Genomic DNA, 27241 nt, shown 5'->3' with positions numbered 1-27241 from the left:
ACCCTCAGACTGAGCCACATAAAGCCAAATAGATAATTAAAACATAAGAGTGAAATAAAGCCCTAAAGGCCTCTTGGTCCAGTCATACCAGAAGTCAACTGTGCCCCCGTATTCCCCAGTTATAACAGCCAGTAAATTTATTTTGTTACCTGGCTCATTTCTGTCCCTTGCTAAAAGCTAGAGAATTTGTGTTGAATCCTCCCTTAGGAAAAACAAGAGTCCCAGACATTTCTTTAGGGTTGACACAAATTTGGCTGCGAGCTTCTAAGCAGCCAATGCCAAATATGGGAACACAATGAGCTACTGAATTTAATGTTCATAAACTGAAATATCTCTCGCAAATAATCATAAAGAGTACATTGTGCTTAATTCTCTGTGGCAGGAACGTGAGTGATTATCACCTTCTCCTATTTTCTTTCATGTTTCCGAAAATATCAATAAACAGAAAGTCTGTCGGGGACAGGGGAGGGCTGGGAGGGTGAAGGACATCGGGTGCGTGGTAAAGGTGTCCTAACACCTTCCCTAAGGAAGTGGTTCTTGATGGGCAACCCCCAAAGGGCCCTAAGATCCATTCAGAATGCCCACAAAGTCAGTACTAGCTAGAGAATGACACGAAGACATCATTTGCCTTTTTCTCTCTCATTTTCTCACGAGTGTACAGTTTTCCAGAGGCTACATGGTATGCAGTATCATAAAAAAACACAAGTGAAAAAGCAAATATCAGGCTCCAGCCACCATCTAGTAAGCCAGGTATGAAACAGATTTGTAAAAATGTGAAGCTTTCCCTCTCTTCTCACTAATCTTTTCTAAAATAATTATTTTTCATTGAAAAAAAATGTTATTTATCTTAACATAAGTGACTATTTTTTAATGAATTAACAAATATTAGTAACATGCCTCCATTTTAATTTCTGGGCTTCCCTGGTGGCTCAGTGGTAAAGAATCCGCCTGCCAATGCAGGAGATATGCCTGGGTTGGGAAGATCCCCTGGAGAAGGAAATGGCAACCCACTCCTATATTCTTCCCTGGGAAATCTCATGGACAGAGGAGTCTGGCGGGCTACGGTCTGTGGGGTTGCAAAGAGTCGGACATGACTAAATGACAGAAACAATTTTAATTTCTAACACAGTAAATTTCAAGACCTAAGTCACACGAACAAAAGCTCTTTGACGTCTTCAGTAATTTTTAGGAGTGTAAGGGGTCCTGAGACCAAAAGATTTTTGAGAACTTTGCTATTCAATGGTCAGCTCCATTTCTCTTCCCAAGATGTCACAATTCTGAAGAATGCAGAAATGCAATAAATGTTTCTTTATGGAAGGTAATGAAAATGTTCTAAAATTGATTGTAGTAAAGGCTTCACAGTTCTCTGAATATATGAAAAACCATTGAATTGTACACTTTTAAATGGGTGAATTATATGATATAAAAATTATCTCAATAAAATTGCTTTTAAAAAGAAAAAACTGTTCAACTGAAAATGATCAAATAAATCAGTAACATACCTATCACAAACAGGTACCCTAAAATATTTTCTATACATAACAAATGCTATAAAATCAGGAACAAAAAGCTAACCAGTAACAAACATCTAGAAAGAAATTAAGTGCAAGTTCCATAAGAAAACAAAAAAGTTACCTTCCGAGAGTTTTTGACATGATGTATTCGTCTCTTAATTCCTTAGGATACACTGACTGATCATCTACAGTCAGATCAAAAAATACAAAAACTAAGGGGAAAAAATGGCAGAGACAAGTCCCATTAATCCATTTGATAAAGAGAAGATAAATGGTCCTATAACTTAGTAAACATATGGAGTATAAGACAATCATGCTTAGTTCCATTTAACATCTAACCCCAAAGAAATCACTAGCTAGGCCAACGGATATCATGAAACCCTTGAGAAATGATGGCAGCAAGTTTCATTCCCACAATGGAAACACAGTATCATTCTCACTTCACGGCAAGAAACTCATATGTCAATGCTGTGCTTAGTCACTGACCTCAGAACAGTTATCAGCTGGGCCCAGAACCAAATGCCAAATAGTTTAAATCTAGAAAATATATTCAAGGCAAGTAAATATCCAGATAAAAATAAAGCCAGAGGTCACCATCACTAATATTATCACCTTTCAGTCATTTCTACCTTTACCTAGCTGGTATCTTACAGCGCAAACCATCCTGAACTTACTTGTAAAATTAAATAACACTTTCCCCCCAAACCTCCTTTATTTATTTACTATTTGGCCTACATCTGAGACAGAGTACCACAAAAACTGCTCATTTCATAATTTAACCATCCACTGGTCCAAACCTGCAGTCAGTTATTAAACACTACAATTCTACAAAATGGTACATTTGCAACAGCCTATAATATCAGGAAACACTGAAATTTGTGAAGACCCATGAGTTTCTCAGATTTCAACTGACAGGTCTTAACCACTCTGGAGTAACCTAGAGAACCAGTGTCAGGCAGAAATCTGAACCAGCTCAGCACATTTCAATCCAGGCTGGTCCCCAGGAGGCAGACACCTGCCTAATGAATGAGACCTGCTGGCCACCGAGGATACAACCGTTCCTCTCTGTGGATATTTATGAACCTAGATGTTATAATGACACCCTAGATCAGTGGATCTGAGGGGCTCTGAGATGTATTTTTCCCATGTATTGAGGTCTACTTCAAAGGCTGCAAACTCAGTTGCCTACAGAAGCCAGAAGGTCATGGAAATAGGTAAGGCTGGGGGAGTGTAAGATGTAGGGCAGTGAGTGGGGACTTCTGAAGGAGGCAGCCTCTACTTAGCACCTGCAGATCCTCGAATTAATGGACGATAGGCTCAAGTGTGGCCAGATAGCCCATCTTTTCAAAGAAATCTGGATTTTCACATTAAAGCACACACATCAACCAAGGCCTAATAAAATATCAATAGGCCAAATGCGGTCTGCAGAGTACCAGTTTGATCCATTTCAATCATGGCCAGCTTCAGACTACATAACACCTCTGTTCAAATTAGAAAAGGTGCCCTTTGCTGCTAAGTCACGTCAGTCGTGTTCGACTCTGTGCAACCCCAGAGACGGCAGCCCACCAGGCTCTGCCGTCCCTGGGATTCTCCAGGCAAGAACACTGGAGTGGGTTGCCATTTCCTTCTCCAATGCATGAAAGTGAAAAGTGAAAGTGAAGTCGCTCAGTCATGTCTGACTCTTCTCGACCCCATGGACTGCAGCCCACCAGGCTCCTCCATCCATGGGATTTTCCAGGCAAGGGTACTGAAGTGGGGTGCCATTGCCTTCTCCAAAAGGTGCCCTTTAGATAGAACAATTATGAAAGGATGGCACACCACTTGTCAAGTAGAGGACAGGCCACATTTTAGTGCCTACTTGCCCCCTTGACTGGGTGCTTTCAAAACAGCAAAATCCTGTGCAGCTGCCAACTGTAATTATCAGATAGGAAACAAAGTGGAAAACAGAAAACTAAGGCAATCATAAAACGTACACCAGGACGGCAAGAATAGCCATAATCCCGAGATGCTGTTCTGAAGACTGGCTGCAGGAGAACCACCTGGGGAGGATTTTTAACACCCTGGAACTGGTGGATCAGGCTCTGAGGGACAACGCCTCTGGGAATCCGTATTTGTAAGGTGTCACCCACACAAACAGATACTATTTCACATCATCCAACCCTCAAGTTTTGGGAAGATCTGTGAGGTTTTTTCAAATTAAAGAAACAAGAGTATTGCTCTTGTCCAAGGTTTTAAAATCACTGTGAGCTATGTTTAATTCTGTAGGTTGTTTTTTTTCATCCCCAATGAATGACAACTGTTCATTTCAGATGTGATATTCATGAAGTTTTAGGAACAGCTGCGTATAAAATGCTACCCGATGGTGATGATAAACATTTCCACTTTCAGAGGATAACCATGCAATATTTAAGGTGGAAGATCTAAACTGAGACTCTTACAGGGAAGCACATAGCCTAATGCCGGGCTATACATAATAGCTCAACAAATATATACAGAAATTAATGTCTAAAAGGAACAAAGAAAAGGAAGAATGAGGAAGGGAGAGAAAAAGGTGGGGAGGGAAATGAACTAATGGCCTAAAATAATTCATTGATATCTAAGGTTGACGTAATTAAACTGGATCAATTAATGAATGATAAATTAAGCAATATGATTATTTAAAGCATATGGCTTTAAATGAAATTAATCAAACCAATCCAACCCTAGAAAATCTGTCTTGATAGAACTTTTCATAATTAAAAAAAATGCAGCTAAGATTGAAATGAATCTTGAATGCTAACCTACTTACTTTATTTACCTAAACCATACTCTGCAAAGGACAGTGTCATTTTTCCTTTTACACGGGAGGAGAAAGTTCCAGTAACCAGAAGATAATAATATTACCTTTATTACTCCATACTGAAAGTGCAATTTCAGAATTGTTACTCAAAGGAAGGCGTCTTCCTTTCCCTACAAGCTCTCTATTTACAAAGGTTCCATTCCCACTGTGATCTTCTATGTATGCGATGTAAGAGTTTTTAGGACCCATTTCCTAAAATAGAGAACATTTCATTTCAAAGTTTTAATGGTGGGGTGTTAGAGTCGGGAGATAGCTGAGCGTGACGTCTAGATGACCAGTTTTCCCAAATGTATGGGTATTTGACACCTACTCTGAAGATCCGAAAGTGCTTCTTGCTGTATGTCCGGTATTTATCGGTGCTTTTCAGCAGGGGCTCATCGAAGCAATATTCACAGTTTCTATCCCTCCCGAACCAGTAGCTGTCATTAATACAATCTGCAACACAAAAGCACACATCAGAGGGCTGCTGAATTTCATGTCTCAAACACCTTTTAAAACTACTTATAAACATTGAAACATACATTACCATGAGTAAAATAAGATAGGTAGTGGGAAACTGCTGCTTAGCACAGGGAGCTCAACAGGTGCTCTGGGACAATCTAGAGGGGTGAGATGGGGTGGTGGGTATGAGGGAGGTTCAAGAAGGAGGGAATACTTATGGCTGATTCATATACTTATGAATACACTTCAGCCATATACTTATGGCTGATTCACGTTGTTGTATGGTAGAAACCAATACAACATTGTAAAGCAATTATCCTCCAATTAAAAAAAGACTGCTCAGAAAATCATGACACAACATGAATGAACTTTGAAAACATTATGCTAAGTGAAAGAAGCCAGACACAGAAGGACAATTACGATTTCACTTATATGAAATATCTACTCAAAAGACACAGAAAATAGGTTACAAATTAACAGAACTCGATGGGGAACAGACAATCTCTTCAATGAATGGTGCTGGGAAAACTGAATAATCACATGCAGAAGAATGAAACTGGACCCCTATCTTACACCACTCACAAAAATTAACTTGAAACAGATTAAGGACTTAAATAGAAATGAAACTGTAAAGCTACAAGAAAACAAATGGTCATTTTGTGATGTGATGAAGGTGTTAGCTAAGGCCATGGTGAGGATTATTTTGCAATATATATCGTGTATCAAATTGTACATCTTAAATTTATACAATGTTACATATGTTAGTTACATATGTTTCAGTAAAGCTAGGAATGGGAAAGGAGAAATTACCAAAGGAAAAAATTTTGGAACTAGATATGTGGAAGTACTGATGCCAGTGAACTGTATTTGTTACTGTTGTTTAATCCCTAAGTCATGTTGGACTCTCAGCCTCCTATGTCCATAGGATTTCCCAGGCAAGCATACTGGAGTGGGTTGTCATTTCCTTCTCCAGGGGATATTTCCAACCCAGAGATTAAATCCCTGTCTCCTGAATTAGCAGGCATCAGATTCTTTACCACTGAGACACCAAGGAAGCCCAACGAACTGCATACTTCATGGTTAAAATGGCAAATGTTTATGTTATATATATTTTATCACAATGAAAAGAAGTAAACATTAAAAAAAAAAAAAATACTAAGGGAGCTTCCCTAGTGGTCTAGAGGTTGAGAATCTGCTTGCCAATGCAGGGGTCAAGGGTTCAATCCCTAGTCTGGGAGCTTCCCAAATGCCGTAGATCAACTAAGCACCGAGTGTCACAACTACTGAAGCAGGGCTCTAGAGCCCGTGAGCCACAGTTACTGAGCCCCCGCTGCAACTACTGAGGCCTGTGCGCCTACAGCCTCTGTTCTGCCCCAAGGGAAGCCCCTGCAATGAGAAGTCCATGCACCCCAACCAAGAGTAGCCCCTCTAATCACAACCAGAGAAAGCCTGCGTGCAGCAATGAAGACCCAGCAAAAGCAAAAATAAATGAATTAAAAAAAGAAAAAGAAATACTAAAGTACATAGCTTTTAAAGTGCAAGATTTGTGTCCTGAAAATTACAAAACACTGTTGAAAGAAATTAAAGACCTAAATAAATGAAAGATATCTCATGTTCATAGACTGGAAGACTTAATACGGTTACAATGGGAACAGTATCCAAATTGATCTACAGATATAACCCCAGAGGCCTTCTTTGCAGGAAGTGACAAACGTATCCTAAAATTTCTATGAAAAAGGAAAGAACCATAGTAGTCAAAACAATCTTGAAAGAGAACAAATCAGAACTCACTCTGGATTTCAAAACTTACTACAAAGCTATAGTAATTGAGACTGTGGTGCTGGCATAAGGATGTACACATAGATCAATGGACCGGAAGTCCAGAATTAAACCCTGACATTTATGCTCAAACTGATAAGGACAGAGTAAAGGGATAAAGTAAGTGATTAAATAGTCACGCTAGAGGACTGTAAGTAGAAAAAATATGAGAGACCCCTATAAGTTAATGATTACTCAAGAAAGCAGGTTTGCTAAATCACAAAACCAAGCAATCTTGCTTAGCAACAAAACCATGTAACAGAAGCACGAGACACGCCCCCAAACAATAAAACAATACTGGTGTGAACCCACATCCTGGCCAGCGAGCTCAGTAAGTTAATGATCCCTGGGACATGCTCTCTGCTCACATGAAAACAATTTGTGGACCTAGCTTGACCATGCGGAGAAGGCAATGGCACCCCACTCCAGTATTCTTGCCTGGAAAATCCCATGGACAGAGGAGCCTGGAAGGCTGCAGTCCATGGGGTCACTGAGGGTTGCACATGACTGAGCGACTTCACTTTAACTTTTTACTTTCATGCATTGGAGAAGGAAATGGAAACCCACTCCAGTGTTCTTGCCTGGAGAATCCCAGGGATGGGGGAGCCTGGTGGGCTGCCGTCTACGGGGTCGCACAGAGTCAGACACGACTGAAGCGACACAGCAGCAGCAGCTTGACCATGAAAGGACAAGAAATCTCCCCTGCTAAACATGCAGGAGGAGCTAATGATGGAAGCATGACATCTACTCAAGAAAAACAAACACGGTCTTCTCCCCTTGCCCACTTTTTTTTTTTTTTTTTACCATAAAGCTACAGACTAGTAAGTTCTCAGTGCAGCATCTCTCACCTACCCCACTGGTAAACCTCAGAAGTCCCCTATTCTAATAAGTCGCTTTATCTATCACTTTGCCTCTCACTGAAGTCTTTCTGTGCTGAGACATAAAGGACTATGGTACCAGGAGCTCTTCGGAGCCTCCCTCCCCCTCAAAAGGCCACCAAATGGCTTCAAAATGATCTTTGATGAAGGTATCGAGACCATTCAAAAAGTCTCTTCAAGAAATAGTTCTTGGACAACTGGGCATTGCCATGACAAAGGATGCACTTGGACAATACCTCATACCAAGTACAAAAATCAACTCAGGGATCAGTATAAGAGCTAAAACTGTAAAGTATTTAGAAGATAGGGTTTGAATCAATAACAATAAAGTAGCTCCTCTTTATTCAGCAATTACTTTATTGTTATTCAGTTGTTAAGTCATGTCCAACTCTGTGCGACCCCATGGACTGTAGCACACCAGGCTCCTCTGTTCTCCAGTATCTCCTGGAGTTTGCTCAAATTCATGTCCACTGAGTTGGTGATGGTACCTAACCATCTTATCCTCTGTCACCCCCTTCTCCTATTGCCTTCAATCTTTCCCAACATCAGGATCTTTTGGCCTTATATGGTCAAAGTATTGGAGCTTCAGCTTCATCAGTGCTTCCAATGAGTATTCAGAATTGATTTTCTTTAGGATTGACAGTTTGCTCTCCTTGTAGTCCAAGGGACTCTCTTATATATCAAGTTCTCCCTTTTAAAGGAGATACATCCTACATCCAGACACAAATGTAAAGAACAGTCTTTTGGACTCTGTGGGAGAAGGCGAGGGTAGGATGATTTGAGAGAATAGCATTGAAACATGTAAACTATCATATGTGAAACAGATCACCAGTCCAGGTTCGATGCATGAGACAGGGTGCTCAGGGCTGGTGCACTGGGATGACCCTGAGGGATGGGATGGGGAGGGAGGGGGTAGGGGGGTTCAGGATGGGGAACACACGTACACCCATGGCTGATTCATGTTGATGTATGGCAAAAACCACTACAATACTGTAAAGTAATTAACCTCCAATTAAAATAAATTAATTAATTTTTTTAATTTTAAAAATTAAAAAAAAAAAAAGGAGATACATCCCACTTCACTCTTAACACTCCTGTGTCCCATTCACCATACATCAGCCCTAAGCCTATCTTAAAAATATGGCTTAAATGAGTAAAAAGTAGCTTCAAATGTTTACTTCTTTTTTTTTTTTTAAATGTTTACTTCTAAATTTAAAGTTATACATATGAATATTGTTATATTATTTCTCCACTTTTTACTGTTTTTTCAAGTCACCAAGTTGCACATGATATAAAAGGAAAGGTGATTGACAAGGTACAAAATGGTACATTAGTCATTCATTTCCTTATATTATTATTCTCTATTCCATAAACATCAAGCTCATTTTTTAAAATGAAGTGTATTGTGCGTATTTCAGTTGTGTTTGACATTGCAACCCATTGGACTGTAGCCCTCCAGGCTCCTCTGTCCATGGGATTTTTCAGGCAAGAATACTGGAGTGGGTCGCCTTCTCTATCTCCAGGGGATCTTTCCGCCCCAGGGATAGAACCCACGTTTCCTGTGTCTCCCCATTGGCAGGCTGATTCTTTACCAGCTGAGCCATCTTTTTAATGAAGAGGTCATTTTAATTCGAGACAGGAAAAATACTAAATAAGACATACTGAAAGCAAAGTCTCACTGTTGGAATCAGCTGTCAGAGTGGATGAGTATGTTTAAACAGCAAGGTTGGCTATTTTGAGATAAAAACAAATAACAGGGAGTCAACAAATAACCTTCTCCATCCTAAGACTGTAACACAGATGCTCTGAAACTGCTGCACCAGAGCAGGACTGAAGTGATGACATTTCTGTGATTAGACAACAAATGTTTACAAGTTTGCATGAATTAACATTTTTCTAGGGAAAACATCCACAACCCTCCTCAGATGGACAACACATGGCAGAGGCCAAATCAACATTTGGTGAAAGAATAAATGAAGGGGATCCACAGCAAGTAAGAGCCAGTGCATGACCCAAAACTGCCTTCTCAGTTCTGTCTTTCACCACCTCCAAACTCCAGAATCATTCCAGGAGTGTCTTAGGTTATCTGTTGCAACAACTTTCTGTAACTGTTTTTCTGAGCCAAATATTGCACTGCATAACAAAAGATCTTACCAAGATTGGAGAATCCATCCTGAAGGGCCCATAATCGAGCCCAAGGGGCAGGGACAGGCTCCTCGGGTTCTTGGTCCTCCGGAATAGAATAGAGTTCCTGCGTGGACACTGTGTCTAAGGAGCTCAGCGTGCCAGAGCTGGAGTGGGAGGACTGGCTGGACGTGCCCTGGGACTGTGACGAGGAGCTGTGTGGCTGCGAGGAGGGACCCTGGGACTGTGAGAAGCCACCCTGGGACTGCGGGGAGGCGCTGCCGCGGGGCTGCTGACGCTCCACATTCGTCTCCCGAGACATCACCACCTCAAAAATAAGTGTCCCACAACCAGGTGAGTTTCAAGGAACAAGACTTAAAGGTCAACGAAGAAGGATGGGCATATTACAACAGCCAAAACAAAACAAAAAAGAAGATCCAGGACAAGCATGCTCTGCAAAAATTAAAATTCCAACAGTCTACAGCCATCACTCTTCTGAGCTCAGTTTTTCTTCAGATTATTTTCACCTAATAAGTTTTTTGTGTGACAGCCACAAACCACAGGGGAAAGAAACAATTTGAAGACTATAAATAAGTGAAAAAACAAAGATACTGAATTGGGGAAGGGAGAGAATCATAACAGGTTACACTCATCCAATTGTTAAAAATTAGAAATGGTGGTCCCTGGTGGTCCAGTGGCTAAGACTCTGTGCTCCCAATGCAGAGGGCTCGGGTTCAATCCCTGGCCAGAAAACTAGATCCCTCATGCCACAACTAAAAAGATTCCACAGGCTGTCACTAAGACCGGGTGCAGCCAAGTAAATAAATAAATATTTTTTAAGAAAAAAGAAATGGAACCTAAAATGTATTCACTAATACAATCAACACTGCACTTAAACTACATAGGTATTTTCGGAAAGCAAAGAAGGGGAAAGGTCGGGTGGTTTGGCATAGATGATGAGCAAAGAAAAATTGTACAGAAATTGGCTGCATCACCCCAGGGGTGACATTTACATAAAATGTCACTGATGCCCCTTACCCAAACCAGCTCCTGGAGGGTAGGACCCAAGTTCATTCTAGATTCCTAGACTCCAAACTAAGAGCTGGGCCACTTAAAGAAGCAAAACACTAAGACAGCTCTAAACAATCCCACCTAGCCCTTTGTCATGCTAATTAACTATGCGGCTCATCTTTTCAGCATCCCAAATGACCTCCCAGCACAACAGAAAGAACTATTCAGACATATAGAAGATCATAACAGAGGGTCCCACCCTTGTTTTAGAATTAATTTCACAGTTAAACCCCAATAACAGAACCTACAGTAAAGTCAAAGTAACTTTCAAATCCTAACTTTAAATCCCTAATCTGATTTTTTTTTAAGGGCTTTCTCTCCAGAACTCCACACTCAGGCTACCCCTCAAGGAAAATATAGTAAACATGACCGACACAGATTATTGCATTTACATAGGCCTTCCAGACACAAACGTCCTTCCAGATGCAAAAGTCTGGTGAGGTTTCCTCAAAGTGCACCAGGGAGGTGCTGCCAGAGCTTCGACTTCAGGACCTGATGCTCTGATACCACCTCAGCCGAGGTGTGACCTCCTGCGGCTTTGGAGCAAAACTTCTCCGCCCTGAAAAGTGGCAAAAGACAGTGTGTCAAGAGGTAGCTGCTATCATCACACCTGATAAGAAGGGTGCACCACACCAGGACTACATGGGCCTCCGCCATGTATAGTGGAGAGGTTATAAGCAAACAGATTCGGAGTCAGCTAAGTCAGCTCTTCGCATGACCTTTAGGTAGATCACAGCCTCTCTGAACTCAAAAAGTAGACGGAGCTAGAAAATCACATGAGATGCTGCAGCAACGTTCTTTCAACCCCACCCCCTCAGTAAAGCTTGATAATCGGACTTTCAGGCCCAAAGAATCTGAAAGCAGAGAAAGGCCTTATAAGTGCAACACAATTTATTTTTCCTCAAATAGAGAAACTGAGTCCCAAGGAAGACTGGTGGCCCCCTCCCCTCCCTTTGCCACCCAATCCCCCACACTTGCTTATGGACACTCTCGAAGCATCTTCCTACACAAGTCAGTGTGCTTCCAGTTCCAGCAGAGCCTATTGAGAGTGGGTTCTCAATAGGCATTTTCAGATTGAACCAAACTATGATAATAATTGGGCTTCCCTGGTGGCTCAGACGGTAAAGCGTCTGCCTACAATGCGGGAGATCCTGGTTCGATTCCTGGGTCGGGAAGATCCCCTGGAGAAGTAAATGGCAATCCACTCTAGCACTCTTGCCTGGAAAATCCCATGGACGGAGGAGCCTGATTAGGCTACAGTCCATGGGGTCGCAAAGAGTCGGACACGACTGAGCGACTTCACTTTCACTTTCATGATAATAATTACTAACATCTTTAAAACTTTCCGCAGAGCAGCTTGGCTCTGATTCTGAAGAGCATAACTTTGTTCTTTCTTATCCTGTACTTCTGGGCCAGTTTCTGCTTGTAAGTAACAAGGGAAGTGAAATTCACCTCGAGGTTTGTCTACAAAGGAGGAAGAGTCTCCCACGCATTCCTCTCCCCCGCGCCTTCCCGAGCTCATACACAGGACGAGATGAAGGCTCGGGAGATTCAGCTCGCAATAAGACCCTGAGGACAGGATTCGAACCCCTAAATACCCAAAAGAAGCTCCCCACTATGACTCACCGCGTGAGCCCCTCTGGAAGAGTACAACCCAGAGCAGCCGCAGCCAGCGGAGTGGCGCTAAACCCGCGGATACAAACTCCACCCTCCACCAATCAAAACACCCCTCCGCTCCCGCCGGACCAATGAGAAGCAGCGGATGTGGCCGCCCCCGCAGCTTCAATGCTTTCTGGGAGTTGTAGTTTAAGCTGCAGAGCGGGACTCAGAATCCAGGTTTCCCCCGAGTGGTCCCGCCCTCCGCCTAGTTCCCCAGCCAATCATTAGCACAAGTCTGGTCAGGCTCAGGTGACCTCGGCGAGGCAGGCCGCCGGCCCGATGTGGGGCGGAAGGACCGGGGCCTTTCTCCGGCCGTCGGGGTGGTGGCCGACAAGGGTGCTCGGGAGAAGACTGCTAAACTGCAATGCTGCGTCGCTGGCAGGAAGCAGCTCCCCACGATGTTGGAACTGCGGCGGCCCAGGGGGCCCACCGCGGGGGGACCGGTTCTTCTGCCCTCAGTGCCGCGCGCTGCAGCCACCTGACCCGACTCGAGATTACTTCAGCCTCATGGACTGGTATGGAGGCCGTTTCCTGAAACGCGTCTGGACGTGCGAGAGGGGAGGGCTGGTCGGGCTAGGGGAGGAGGAAGGCTGGACCAGTCACACAGGTTGGCGGAGCCCTGGAGGACCGGGCTGGGGGTGGAGCCTGGTCGAGAAGGATGCGTGGGATGTGCCTGGGGAGGAAATTAAGGGGCTGGCCTGAGCGAGGACGCTTTGAGGGGATGAAGACGAGAGGGAGTCTTGGAGTGGAGAGGCGGGGAGTGGATAGGGGAAACTGAAGTTTGAAGGCAGCAATGGAGGGGCGGGTTCTGAGAGAAGGCCAAGTTGAGAGGCGGGGCTTTGAGGGGAGGGTACTTGGCGCGGCCCTAGGGCTTCCCTGATAGCTCAGGGTAAAGAATCTGCCTGCAATGCAGGAGACCCCGGTTCGATTCCTGGGTCGGGAAGGTCTACTGGAGATGGGATAAGCTACCCACTCCGGTATACTTGGGTTTCCCTGGTGGCTCAGCTGGTAAAGAATTTTCCTGCAATGCGGGAGACCTGAGTTAGATCCCTGGGTTAGGAAGATCCCCTGGGGAAGGGAAAAGCTACCCACTCCAGTATTCTGGCCTAGAGAATGCCATAGACTGTATAGTCCATGGGGTCGCAATAGTTGGACACGACTGAGCGACTTTCCGGAGAAAGCAGTAGCACCCCACTCCAGCACTCTTGCCTGGAAAATCCCATGGACAGAGGAGCCTGGTGGGCTGCAGTCCATGGGGTCGCTAAGAGTCGGACACGACTGAGCGACTTGACTTTCACTTTTCACTTTCATGCATTGGAGAAGGCAATGGCACCCCACTCCAGCACTCTTGCCTGGAAAATCCCGTGGACGGAGGAGCCTGGTGGGCTGCCATCTATGGGGTCGCACAGAGTCCCACACGACTGAATCAACTTAGCAGCAGCAGCAGCAGAGCAACTTTCACTTTCACTTTGGAGCATAGAAGCTTGAAGTTCAGAATGTTTAAAGTTGGCTTGAGATTTTTAAGAAAGAAGTACAGAAGTGGTATCCAAAATATGAGAGTAAGAGCATGGAAAAACTTAAGGCTGTGGGCAGAATCTAAGGGAAAAGTGAGAACTGGAGGGTCTGAGAAATAAGTGTTTTTCCTATTTACACGGAAGGTCGAGGAGTTTGGAGAGGTGACAAATTTGGGCGGAGCTAAAGAGATAGTGCAGGCTCTGGGAATAAAAAGTGAAGGGGATTTGTTTAAAATAAAGTGAGAGGCAGAAATGAAAGGACCTGGGCCTTAGAAAAATAGAGTGTGATTCTGGAATGCCCCTTAACCCTGGGCTCTGGCCCCACCAGTCACTGAGCACGTATGAAGGGTCGCAGTAACACTACCCTGTAAGTTTTCAAGCATGCCAGTCTTGTTCTAACTTCAAGGTCTCTGCGTGTTCCCTGTGCCTGAATGCGTCTTTCCTCTAATCTCTGATTACTCCTCATCATCATTTAGGTCTCAGCTCAAATGTCATCTCTTTGTCCACTACATCTACCATTCTCTGACCTATTCTGTTTTCCTTTACAGTACCTAGCACTTTCTGGAATAGCTCTTGTCTACATGTTTATTGTGTCCCCCCTGAGAAGAGGAACCAAGCGCTGCTGCTGCTGCTGCTGCTGCTAAGTCGCTTCAGTCGTGTCCGACTCTGCGAGACCCCATAGATGGCAGCCCACCAGGCTCTGCCGTCCCTGGGATTCTCCAGGCAAGAACACTGGAGTGGGTTTCCATTTCCTTCTCCAGTGCATGAAAGTGAAAAGTGAAAGGGAAGTCGCTCAGTCGTGTCAGACTCCTCGAAACCCCATGGACTGCAGCCTACCAGGCTCCTCGGTCCATGGGATTCTCCAGGCAAGAGTACTGGAGTGGGATGCCATTGCCTTCTCCGAGGCCCATAGTATACAGATCTGTAAATATCTGATGCATGAGTTTCATCTCCTGATTTCCTTCCAGCAACCGCTCCTTCAGAGTTGACACTGTGAAGCTCCAACATAGATACCAGCAACTACAGCGCCTTGTCCACCCAGATTTCTTCAGCCAGAGGTCTCAGGTAAGCCTATTGGCCATCCCCAATCATTCCCTGGATGAGGAAGCTCCCCTCTAGGAGGTCATGGCCACCACTCCAATATTCCTCCCTGGAAAATCCCAGGGACAGAGGAGCCTGGTGGACAACAGTCCATAGGGTCGTAAAGAGTCAGACATGACTGAAGTGACTTAGCACAACAGACATAGCACAGTCATACCCAGACACATATGCACCCTGGGTGCAGTGGCCTGTGGTTATGAGATTACCAATTACCAGGGACAAAACTGGACAACCAGCTTTGCCCTGGGGCAGCCTGATTACAACCAACCAGGCCCTGGATTAATCCTACACTCAGAGCTTTTACCTTACTTCCTGCTGCTAAATCACTTCAGTCGTGTCCAACTCTGTGTGACCCCATAGATGGCAGCCCACCAGGCTCTGCCATCCCTGGGATTCTCCAGGCAAGAACACTGGAGTGGGTTGCCATTTCCTTCTCCAATGCATGAAAGTGAAAAGTAAAAGTGAAGTCGCTCAGTCATGTCTGACTCTTAGCGACCCCATGGACTGAAGCCTACCAGGCTGCTCCGTCCATGGGATTTTCCTGGCGAGAGTACTAGAGTGGGTTGCCATTGCCTTCTCCAACCTTACTTCCTAGCAGAATTAAAACCCATTGTCTGAAAATTAAAACAGCTTATCCCACACCAGTTCTCCTTCCTTATGTGCTGGCCCATCAGTGTTTTATGAAACAGTTTGTGAATGTAAGATGGCTGATTTGCATGGTAATATGACTATCTTCATTTCCACCTACAGAATGAAAAGGACTTCTCAGAGAAGCACTCGACCCTTGTCAATGAGGCCTATAAGACCCTTCTGGCCCCCCTGAGCAGGGGACTATACCTTGTAAGGTGATTTTCCAACCCTTCTATCATGACTGCCTGATCCCATTCCTCTGGGGGACAGCTGTTCCCCTGTATTCAACAGAAGAGTGCTTGAGATCTTAGCTAGTCTAGGGACCCATAATTAACCTCAAAAATACTACATGCATATAGTTTTCTGAGTATCTCTATAAACTTTACTTGCCCAAATGCCTTTTTTTTTTTTTTTTTTTTTTTACCATTTGCTATAAATTTAAAGAATTAGACGGTACTGGCTTTCAGGAAAGAGTAATTTTTGTTTTGTTTAGTTGCTAGTAGAGAAGTGAGCACCTTAGAGTTTTAGGATTTAATAGAATCTTTACAGATACATAGTTCAACCTCCCAAGTGGAAGAATGACTTCTCTAGGGTCACATAGTTCCAGGTAGGAGAGTTCCAATACTCCTGTCTCAGTCCCAGTTTCATCACTGGGACACTTAAAGTTTTCTGTGTGAGTGACATTTTGTTCTAAAGGGTGAGAAGGATTTATGGTGAGTAGGATTTATGACTCTAGCCATAATTTCTTGAATTAAACTTAATTTTCCCTGCTTTATGCCCCAATAGCTAAAGCTCCGTGGAATAGAGATTCCTGAAGGGACAGACTATGAGATGGATAGTCAATTCCTCACGGAAATAATGGAAATCAATGAAAAACTTGCAGAAGCTCAAGGTGAAATTGCCATGAAAGAGATTGAATCTATTGTCAGAGGTAAAAGATAAAAATAGTACCAAATATTTTGTATTGCTATTTTGAGTACACGTAGAGTCTAAGTCACTCAGTCGTGTCTGACTCTTTGCGACCCGATGGACTGTATAGGCCACCAGGCTCCTCCATCCATGGGATTTTCCAGGCAAGAATACCAGAGTGGGTTGCCATTTCCTCCTCCAGGGGATCTTCCCGATCCAGGGATAGAACCCAGGTCTCCCGCATTACAGGCAGATACTTTAACATCTGAGCCACCAGGGAAGCCCAAAGGCAGATTCTTAACCACTGGACCACCAGAGAAGTCCCTATATATGTAGAAGTTAAGTGGAAAATGCATATAAAGAGGACACATTGGTCTTCATAGTGATTCAGGGAATTTTTTTTTCTTGATCATACTGAAACCCGTTTTGTTAGACCTGCAAAATCCCTAATTCTCTGGAAAGCAGGCTTAAACTAAGAATGTAATAGTATTTTGTAGACCACAGTGCTCTTTCCTACCCATGACATCATTTGGATGATATTTTTATCCCTGCCAAGAAAAACAGGCCTCAGAAATTCATGGAAATACCCAGTCACTCAGCAGATATAGCAGAGCAAAGAATGAAACCTTGCTCTTATGATCCCATATTGCTTTACTGTCACTTTATTCCATAGAGTGTCAGTCAGGGTTCTCCAGAGAAACAGAATCAATAGTGTGTGTGTGTGTGGAGAGAGAAACTTATTTTAAGGAATGGCTCATGCGATTGTAGGAGCTAGCAAATCCAAACTGTGTCAGATAGACCAGCAGGCTGGAAACTCAGGCAGAACTTCTATGTTAGTCATGAGGGAAAATTCCCTCTTCAGGAAAACTCAGTTTTGGCTTACTGTCTTCAACTGATTGGATGAGGCCCACCTGTGTTATTAAAGATAGTCTCCGTAAGGTCAACTGACTGTAAACGTTAATCACGTCTACAGAAAGCCTTCACAGCAGCATCTAGACTAGTGTTTGACCAGACAACTGGGCACTGCAGCCTAAACAAGTCGGCACATAAAATTAACCATGCCAAGTAGAAAAGGCTCCAGGTTTCTCACTCAAACTGTATGCATGTCCAAACTTTCACAAATGTTTATGGCGTGCCTACTGTGTATCACGGAGAAGGCGATGGCACCCCACTCCAGTACTCTTGCCTGGAAAATCCCATGGACGGAGGAGCCTGGTAGGCTGCAGTCCATGGGGTCGCTAAGAGTCAGACATGACTGAGCAACTTCACTTTCCCTTTTCACTTTCATGCATTGGAGAAGGAAATGGCAACTACTCCAGTGTTCTTGCCTGGAGAATCCCAGGGACGGGGTAGCCTGGTGGGCTGCCGTCTATGGGGTCGCACAGAGTCGGACATGACTGAAGCGACTTAGCAGCAGCAGCAGCAGCACTGTGTATCAGGCACTGTGCAGGACACTGAGAATCCAGCAGTGAACAGAAGGACATGACCTTGGGCCTTCAGGGAGTTTATATATTCCAATTCAGTGTGTCCCACATGGAAGTCTTGAGTGTCCGTCCTCCATCCCCCAAAATCAACCTATTCCTCTGAAGATATTCCCTTTCTAAGTGGATGACGCTCTGCAGTTGCTCAAGTCCAAAACACTGAGTAGGCGTTCTTGACAACGTACTCCCCCTCCCCCCCACAGACAGTCTATCAGCAAGTCTTGAAAAACTGGCTTTCTTACTGCGTCTCAAATCCATCCATCCATTTTCACTGCCACCACCCCGTCCCAAGCTACCATTTTCTCCCACCTGGATGACTGGAGTAACTCCAGACCAGTCCATCTCTACCTTCAGTCTGATATATTCCTACACTATCACCTGTGTTGAAACCCAAATCTAATCATAGCACCCTTGGCCTTGCTTAAAAACTTGGAAGTGGCTCCCTTGGCTCCCTATCACTTTCAGGTTAAAGAGACCTGGATAACTGGGCCTCTGCTTCCTCTTGTTTGCTCCTTCCATTCCAGCCATGCAGGCTGCCTCCAGTTCTTCATCTGTACTTTCCACCTTCCTGCCCAGGGCATTTGTAGGTACTGTTGCTTCTGCCCAAAATCCCCTTCTCCTCCACCCCGTCTACTAACTCTTCCTCCTTCAGATCCGGGGGCAGTCCCCACTTCCTCAGGAAATCCTCAGAGGACCTCTGTCTATGTCTTTTAGCTGAGAGTACCCCTCTTTTGTAGGACTAATAATAGTTATAACCTTATTGTTCTATGTAAGATTATTGGCCCCACATCAGCCTCCCCTATTAGACCAGAAGTTCTGTGGAGGCAGAAATTGTGTCTGCTTTTTGCTTCTCTCACATCCTCAGCACACATAACAGTACTTGGAGTGTAATGAGGACTCAGTAAATATTTATCAAGTGAGTGAACAAATAACAAACAAATTAAAAGCAGTAAAATAGAAGTTCTGGTGGGGGAGCTGTCCAGTGGGGGTATATCAGCACTAGAGCTGTGTGGTGTTGGAGAAAGAGAAACTCAGCATTTGCAGTCAGAAGGTGCAGCTGCATGGCTTTGGCAGGCAGATCATGAGGCTCTGGGTGAGGTGGGCTTGGGTTCGCTCCCAACACTGCCACTGACTTTTTGTGTGACTTTGAGCAAAGTGCCTTCACCCGCTCTGAGCCTCAGTTTCGTCATCTGTAAAATGGAGACAATATTAGTACCCATTGTTGCAAGGATTAAGTAAGTTAAAAACACCCTGATGCTGGGAAAGATTGAGGGCAGGAGGAGAATGGGGCAACAGAGGATAAGATGGTTTGATGGCATCACCGACTTAATGGACATGAATTTGAGCAAACTCCAGGAGATAGTGAAGGACAGGGAAGCTTGGCATGCTGAAGTTCATAACGTCACAAAGAGTCAGACACAACTTAGCAACTGGACAACAAAGTGTGTAAAACACTTGATACAGAGTCTGGCTCATGGTAAGTGCTCAGTCAGTGGTGGGGGTTATTTTAGCTCTAGCGTTACTGTCTGGCTTTAAGCAGGTCAGATCAGATCAGTCGCTGAGTCGTATCCGACTCTTTGCGACCCCGTGAATCGCAGCACGCCAGGCCTCCCTGTCCATCACCAACTCCTGGAGTTCACCCAGACTCAGGTCCATCGAGTCAGTGATGCCATCCAGCCATCTCATCCTCTGTCGTCCCCTTCTCCTCCTGCCCCCAATCCCTCCCAGCATCAGAGTCTTTTCCAATGAGTCAACTCTTCGTGTGAGGTGGCCAAAGTACTGGAGTTTCAGCTTCAGCATCATTCCTTCCAAAGAAATCCCAGGGCTGATCTCCTTCAGAATGGACTGGTTGGATCTCCTTGCAGTCCAAGGGACTCTCAAGAGTCTTCTCCAACACCACAGTTCAAAAGCATCAATTCTTTGGCGCTCAGCCTTCTTCACAGTCCAACTTTCACATCCATACATGACCACAGGAAAAACCATAACTTTGACTACATGAACCTTTGTTGGCAAAGTAATGTCTCTGCTTTTGAATATGCTATCTAGGTTGGTCATAACTTTCCTTCCAAGGAGTAAGCGTCTTTTAATTTCATGGCTGCAGTCACCATCTACAGTGATTTTGGAGCCCAGAAAAATAAAGTCTGACACTGTTTGCACTGTTTCCCCATCTATTTCCCATGAAGTGGTGGGACCGGATGCCATGATCTTCGTTTTCTGAATGTTGAACTTTAAGCCAACTTTTTCACTCTCCACTTTCACTTTCATCAAGAGGCTTTTGAGTTCCTCTTCACTTTCTGCCATAAGGGTAGTGTCATCTGCATATCTGAGGTTTTCGATATTTCTCCCGGCAATCTTGATTCCAGTTTGTGTTTCTTCCAGTCCAGCGTTTCTCATGATGTACTCTGCATATAAGTTAAATAAACAGAGTGACAATATACAGCCTTGACGAACTCCTTTTCCTATTTGGAACCAGTCTGTTGTTCCATGTCCACTTCTAACTGTTGCTTCCTGACCTGCATACAAATTTCTCAAGAGGCAGATCAGGTGGTCTGGTATTCCCATCTCTTGAAGAATTTTCCACAGTTTATTGTAATCCACACAGTCAAAGGCTTTGGCATAGTCAGTAAAGCAGAAATAGATGTTTTTCTGGAACTCTCTTGCTTTTTCCATAATCCAGCAGATGTTGGCAATTTGATCTCTGGTTCCTCTGCCTTTTCTAAAACCAGCTTGAACATCAGGAAGTTCATGGTTCACATATTGCTGAAGGCTGGCTTGGAGAATTTTGAGCATTACTTTACTAGCATGTGAGATGAGTGCAATAATTCCTAAATTTCCTCCCTTACCTGCTAAGGCCCAGTTAAAGTGAACGTTCAAGGGCATGAGCTAGATGGTTTTGGGGTAAGGACTTCAGAGCCTCCAGACTCCTAATCCACTGTTCTTTTTGTTGACACCACGTTGCTACCAGAAAAGTGAGTTTCTAGCCACTGAACTAGGAGTCAGGTTACTTGGGGTCTGTTCTGAGCTCTTCAACTTGCTAGCTGTGTAACCACAGTACATTTTCCCAATACCTGTCGTTGCCTATGATAGGGATATAATATATTTAAAAGTGCTTTGAAAGCAGGTACCCCCATAAATGATTAATACTGTCTATCTGGGAAATGCACTTATAAAATCCCTCATTTCCTAATGAGGGAATAATGCAAGCATGAGGGAGCTGCTCCTTTACTTCATCTGGCATCTTCTCTCTTCAGGTACGTTCTAAGTGCTAAGTCACTTCAGTCGTGTCCAATTGCAACCCCATGAACCATTGCCCAAAGGCTCCTCTGTCCATGGGATTCCCCAGGCAAGAATACTGGGATGGGTTACCATTTCCTTCTCCAGGGATCTTCCCAATCCAGGGATTGAACCTGCATCTCTTACATCTCCTACATTGGCAGGAGAGTTACCACTAGCGCTACCTGAGAAGGAGAGGCTGTATGATTTGCTAGTGGTTGCCTGATTCTATAACACCCTGCTGATGGGTGAGCCCAGCTTGTTGATTTTTCTCCTAGCTGAAACCTGGAAGACTTAGAGTGCTTGGTGGAGATAAGATATGTCCTTGTCCTTTTTTCTTTTTTAATGCTTCTATAGCCCTTTTATGAACTTTGGTGACTGCCCCTCAGACTTTGCATGGGTGGGAAAACTGTGTAACTAGGGTCAGCCAGAGCTGCACGAAACAGGAGCTGCCACTGTGAACACGTAGAGACGGAGGTCAGGAGGCCTCGCCCTTGAATCCAAGCTCCCCGCTGTGCTGTATTCACAAGATGACAGAGGATTGTCTTCATATTATCAGTCTACTTAAATAGAAAAATTAAGATATTGGTTTTCCTTTTCAGCTAAACAGAAAGAACTGACTGACGATGTGAGCAGAGCTTTTGAAAGAGGTACTCCCTTCATTTCATGACTTTCTTAAATATGGAAAGAAATTCTAAGCACTGAGATATAACCATTCGTTCAATAAGTAGCTATTACATGCCCATCCTATGACAGGTATGTGGGGAGCGATAAAATAGAGATAAGCCTACATTTCTGCCTTCAAGGATTCACAGTCTTGCTAGAGAATCCAGGTGTGTGCCAAGCCAGTAAATGTCCACTGAAGATTAGATGAGAGAAAATGCTCCCACTCCCCTTTGGCAAGTAGGGGAAGATAAGGTGAGGGATGTGGGCGGAAGCCAACCCAGACTGACCTGAGGGCAAGGCCACACAGTCAACATTTGGCAAAGCCCCGTCTTCTGCAGAGCCCATAAGGAGAAGCCCATGGCCCAACTGTGCTAAATTGTAAATATGGAGTCCTCACTGCTCCTGGCTCTCAGGCTGAGGAGACTAGATCTGTTTCTAGCTATTTTTAAGCAAGAACAGCCCATTCCCTCCATCCCTGTCTAGTGACACCTCTTAAATAAGACAATAATAGCCCTTTGGCCTAGGGATCATTCCACTGCAGGAAGGAGAAAGCAACTCATACTAACCCAGATAAAAGGAGGTTATTCTAAGGAGTTAGGGCCACCTCTCAGAATCTAGAGTCCCAGAGATGAGTCCATACAGTGTGATGAGAGCTGTTGTAGAGCAGGACCTGGAAAGTAGAAGCAGTCTGGAACCAAGACTGCCGTCCTGAATGTGGTGGCCTGCCGGTCCACTCCATCCTCCTCTCCCTGCACCAGGTGCTTCCACATTCCTTATCAGGCTTCGACCACCATATACCACAGGGGGAGAACTCTTGAAACACAACTTAGGGACTTACCTGGTGGCCCAGCGGCAAAGAATCTGCCTGCCAATGCAGGGGACACGGGTTCGATCCCGGGTCCAGGAAGATCCCTCATGCCACGGAGCAACTAGGCCCATGCACCACAGCTACTGAGCCTGTGCTCTAGAGCCCCTGCTCCGCAACAAGAGGAGCCACAGCAATGAGATGGCCGAGCAACACAGCTAGAGAGTAGCCCCCACTCGCCACAACTAGAGTAAGGCCCATGCAGCAACAAAGACTCAGCACAGCCAAAATTCAGTAATTTAAAAAAACAAAAAAACCCAACCTTAGTTATACTGGGTATCATCCTGAAAAAAATCAGCTTCTCATTTAAAGTCTGAATCCTGTGAACAAGGATGCTTTTGCTCCCTTTGGTTGTAAGTCCTCTGTCCCGAGAGCAACCCAGGTGTTCCATCTCCCTCTCTCAGATCTACTGAGTAATTGATCAACCTTCCAGAGCCCGGCCCTCAGCTTTGATCCAGCTGCCTTGGGTGGAGTGATTTTATTCTTGCTTGAAATGAAGCCTCTCACATTAATCTTTCTCTTTATTTCAGACAATTTTGAAAAAGCCAAGGAACTCTTAACAAAGATGAGATACTTTTCAAACATTGAAGAAAAGATTAAGTTAAAGAAGATTCCCCTCTAATGGTTGCTAATTTTAAAGTTTTAAAAAATAAAGTTCTAGTGATTTCTCTCCTGGCCTCTGCAGACTGAGAACAGAGGTGCTTCAACCACTGTGACCGTCTTAACTAACCTGTGGCTCAGGCACTAGCGGGCGGTAGCGTCTGTCATGTCAGCGGAAGCACAGCCTAGCCAGGGTTTGAGTGGTTGGCTCTTCACGGGGGACTTGGTATACCATGTCCCCCAGCTAGGCTGGTGGATGAAGAGATGCAAACAGGGCCAACCTGAGGCCCTCAAGAAGACAGGACTTTTTCCTGAAAAGGCCAGTAGTAAACATTTTAGATTTTGTGGGCCTCCTCCTCTGCTGCGACTACTCAACTCTGCCCTTGTAACATGTGCATGCTACGTGCGTACTAAGCTGCGTCAGTCACGTCCGACTCTTTGCGACCCTATGGACTGTAGCCCACCAGGCTCCTCTGTCCATGGGGATTCTCCAGGCAAGAATAGTGAAGTGAGTTGCCATGCCCTCCTCCAGGGGATCTTCCCAACCCAGGGATCGAACCCACGTCTCTTACATCTCCTGTATTGGCAGGCAGGTTCTTTACCACTAGCACCACCTGGGAAGCCCTTATAGCATATTATTTACTAAGCAGGCAGGGGGTTAGATTTGAAACAGGTTTACTACCCTCTGCTCTAGAACCACATCTTCCTTCCAAAGGCATGACCTTCACAAATAGTCTTGTTAGTATGTCTTTCAGGGAATTCCACTTTGAAACCATGCAAACTGCCTAAGGGTCTCTTTGGTCCACACTTAAATAAATGCATTTCATCTACATGAAATATAGATAATTTTACCAAGACTTAGTCTGGTATGAAACACCGAGCACATTTTCAGCTCCACCTTGGTGGAGCAGAGCGTTTTTAATCTGTTCCTGGACAACTGCTCTCCTGTCACCCGAAGCAGCTTCTCTCCCCTTTGTGATCTTTGGAAATTCAGTTTAAAGTTGATTCATTTCCAGAAGAAAAAAAAATTTTTTTTAAGTCTCTAGATCAAGGAAGATTAAAATAGAAAATTCTGAGAAACAGCATTCAAACTCTTAGAACTGCTTGTTTATAAATGAAAAAAATTCAGGGTTCTGAACCAAGGTTTAAATATTACTCCTAGAGCTTAAAACTGCAGCTCCTAGGGCTTTCCTGGTGGTCCAGTGGCTAAGACTCTGCGCTCCCAAGGCAGGAGGCCCGGGATCAAGGCCCGGTCAGGGAACTGATCCCATATGCTGCAAGTAAAGATCCTGCATGGTACGACTCGGCACAGCCAAATAAATAAATTTAAAAAAAAATTTTTTTTAAAGAAAAACTGGCGTTCTTTTGCATCTTCCCTCATCACTGTCTTAAGAATTTATATCTTGTGAATCCGGTTATACTCAGTTAATGTTTCAGGATTTATGGATCTTTCTAAGGGCAAATGAACCACAGCAGCTGTCTGGCTTAATGGTATTTAGGAATATCAGTACAATCTCCAAGCCCCTCATAATTTACAAGAAGAATGAGTTACTTGTCTGAACATGCACAGGAAGTCCTTTAAGTAAATAATTACAAAGCAAGCAAAAAGTCCTGATTAGACTGGGTGCTTCTGCTAAGAAGGAAACGAAAGGAATATTCGAAATATGCTGTAGACAATTTTCCATCCTTCCTCAGAACAAAGATCAAGACTGAAACTATCCGACCACAAAAAGAAATCAGATCAACGAATTTGCTTCGAATGACATTTTTGGCAGCACTTCAAAGAAACTTCCCCTTACCTATTGCCATTGGCTGGAAAGGCCTCCCAGCAAACCATTTCTGATCAGGGGAATAGATAGAAAAGAATATTTCTGGGATTTCCTTGGTGGTTCAGGGGCCAAGACTCTGTGCCTCCAATGCAGGCGGCCTGAGCTCAATTTCCGGTTAGGAAACCATCCCGCATGTTGAAACCACAAGTTTGCCTAGCACAACCAAATATCCCTCATCACTGTCTTGTGAATTTATATCTTGTGAATCCAGTTATACTCAGTTAACATTTCAGGATTTATGGATCTTTCTAAAGGCAAATGAACCTTGAGGCAAATGAGCTGCATGCTGCAACTAAGACCTGGGTGCAGCCAGGCAAGCAATTTTTTAAAAAAGAAAAGACTTTATCTCTGAGACATGGTTTCCCCTCTCTTCCAAATTCTTTCCCTTTTAGTCTAAACTCCAAGTGTAGCCGAACTTCTCAATCCAGAAGCCCGCTCAAGTGTTCCCTGACAAAGCCCTCTAGAGGGATGCTTCAGGACCTCTGAAAGCTTAGCAGTCCCACTTGGGTTAACATTTCTGACCGAGGGAAGGAAATTAAGCACCTGCCTCCCAGCCCCACATGGTTCCTAATGTAATGGTAGAACAAGTCAAGGGGTTGAGTGATTTGTGACCGTTTGCTCTGGTGTCAGACGAACCTGGTGTTATGGACAGAACATGGCTCCCAAAATTTGTATGTTGAAGCCCTACTTACACTGTGGGCTGTATTTGGAGATGGTGCCTCTAGGGAAGTAACTAAGGATAAATGAGGTTGTAAAGGTGAAGCCCTGATCTGACAGGATGAGTGTTCTTACAAGAAAAGACACCAGAGAGCTTCCTTGCTCAGTCTTTTCACAGTCATGCACAGGGAAAGGCCCCAACAGAAAGCCAGGGAGATGCCCACTGTCTATAAACCTACTAAAACTGGCCCTGATGGCAACCTTGATCTTGGACTTCTAGCCTCCAGACCATGAGAAAATTAACTTCTGTTGTTTAAGACACCCAGTCTGTGGTATTTCGTTACAGCAGCCTCAGTAGATTATTAATAATATGCCTGGGTTTGAATTCCAGCTCTGCCGCTAATTTGCATGAGTCCACAGTTGTGCTAAGCTTCATTTCCTCATCTTCAAAACAGTGATGATAGCGGCTTCCCTGGCGGTCCAGGGATTGAGGCTGCGCTTTCAATGCAGGGGCAGGGGGTGCAGTTTTGATCCCTGGTCAGAGAACCAGGATCCCACATGACACGGTGTGGCCAAAAAATGAACAAAATCACACCTACACAATAATTCAGTAGGTTCCTTTAGAACTCCCGGTGGATGTGAAAGCGCACAGGAGTATGAGTGGCTGGCCTTCCTATTGGCTTTCTTCTAATGCCCAGCGCAATGGCCAAAACAAAAATGGTGATAAAGATAATAGCACCGCGCTCACAAGGTTGTAAAGAGTAAATGGAATGAATTGTCTATGCAAACTGTTCAGCACCGTGCATGGCATGTAATCACTCAAAGGTGATTTTTTAAATGGTAATGACTTCTGTGGTTTTTATTTTGCAACAAACTCATGCCTTTCGCTACAGAGTAAAATATTATCCTTTCAATGCCTAGTTTCAAGCACCTAGTTTGTGTAAGAGAATGCTGGAACCTGAGAAAGTAACAAAAAACAGTGAGATGTTTCCTGTCTATTTGGGGAGAGGACTTTCAATACCGACAACCAAAACAATGATAAAGGTTCCCATTTGCTGCGCAGTGACTGTGTGCCAGGCACTATGGGCAGTACTTTGCATGATTCCATCAAATTAAACCCAATTCCATCCATTTTACAGATGAAGAGACAAGATCACAGAAAGTAAGAGAATTAAGAGCAGGGATTCAAACCCAGGTCTGCCTGCAAAGCCTGTGCTCTTAGGGAGGTTAAACCAGCCATGATTAAGTACCAGCCATGGGTACTGACCAATCTTTACAAGAGGGGCCACGTACCTGGGCCTGCACCGTGCCAGCCGAAGCAGGATTTGATCCAAGACCCCGTTTCCAAAGTCTGCTGATACAGCTTCACTGG

General features: G+C 44.3%; 2 protein-coding genes across 8 annotated transcripts in view; one reads left to right on the top strand and one right to left on the bottom strand.

Annotated features, from left to right (window-relative positions):
* Positions 1-12393, bottom strand: part of CHEK2 (checkpoint kinase 2) — a 38535-nt gene extending 26142 nt beyond the window's left edge. The window contains exons 1-6 of one of the 2 annotated variants that reach the window (XM_027566421.1): positions 12312-12393; positions 11078-11244; positions 9645-9942; positions 4664-4788; positions 4398-4545; positions 1636-1726 (exon numbers count right to left, since the gene is read on the bottom strand). In XM_027566421.1, the coding sequence (XP_027422222.1) occupies positions 1636-1726; positions 4398-4545; positions 4664-4788; positions 9645-9936 (656 nt within the window). In that variant the 5' untranslated portion in view covers positions 9937-9942; positions 11078-11244; positions 12312-12393. The remainder of the gene's footprint in view (positions 1-1635; positions 1727-4397; positions 4546-4663; positions 4789-9644; positions 9943-11077; positions 11245-12311) is intronic. The other variant, XM_027566422.1, reaches the window with a different exon arrangement.
* A 177-nt stretch (positions 12394-12570) lies between these two features.
* HSCB (HscB mitochondrial iron-sulfur cluster cochaperone) lies at positions 12571-23467 on the top strand. 6 transcript variants are annotated; one of them, XM_027566424.1, is made up of 6 exons: positions 12571-12859; positions 14827-14923; positions 15710-15799; positions 16376-16481; positions 21855-21902; positions 23314-23467. In XM_027566424.1, the coding sequence occupies exons 1-6, from the start codon at positions 12624-12626 to the stop codon at positions 23403-23405; spliced, it is 669 nt and encodes a 222-aa protein (XP_027422225.1). In that variant the 5' UTR covers positions 12571-12623; the 3' UTR covers positions 23406-23467. The 6 variants fall into 6 exon arrangements, 5 of the variants coding, with proteins under 5 accessions (XP_027422225.1, XP_027422226.1, XP_027422227.1 ...); XR_003515174.1 differs by having other exon boundaries at positions 12572-12859; positions 15710-15804; positions 16376-16520; positions 23314-23381; XM_027566423.1 differs by having other exon boundaries at positions 12573-12859; positions 16376-16520; positions 23314-23460.
* Positions 23468-27241: the final 3774 nt, after the last annotated feature.

The sequence above is a fragment of the Bos indicus x Bos taurus genome, chromosome 17, assembly GCF_003369695.1.
Source record: "Bos indicus x Bos taurus breed Angus x Brahman F1 hybrid chromosome 17, Bos_hybrid_MaternalHap_v2.0, whole genome shotgun sequence".
NCBI lineage: Eukaryota > Metazoa > Chordata > Mammalia > Artiodactyla > Bovidae > Bos > Bos indicus x Bos taurus.
Note: the sequence above shows the minus strand (reverse complement) of the source record. Positions and strands in the feature narration are given on the sequence as shown.

What these genes read in the sequence shown, in the direction of transcription:
- HSCB (XM_027566423.1), top strand. Translation starts at nt 12,624, where the DNA reads ATGTGGGGCGGAAGGACCGGGGCCTTTCTCCGGCCGTCGGGGTGGTGG. An exon ending in TACTTCAGCCTCATGGACTG is followed by an intron (nt 12,860 to 14,826) that starts GTATGGAGGCCG and finishes ATTTCCTTCCAG; the next exon opens with CAACCGCTCCTTCAGAGTTG. An exon ending in GAGCAGAGCTTTTGAAAGAG is followed by an intron (nt 21,903 to 23,313) that starts GTACTCCCTTCA and finishes TCTTTATTTCAG; the next exon opens with ACAATTTTGAAAAAGCCAAG.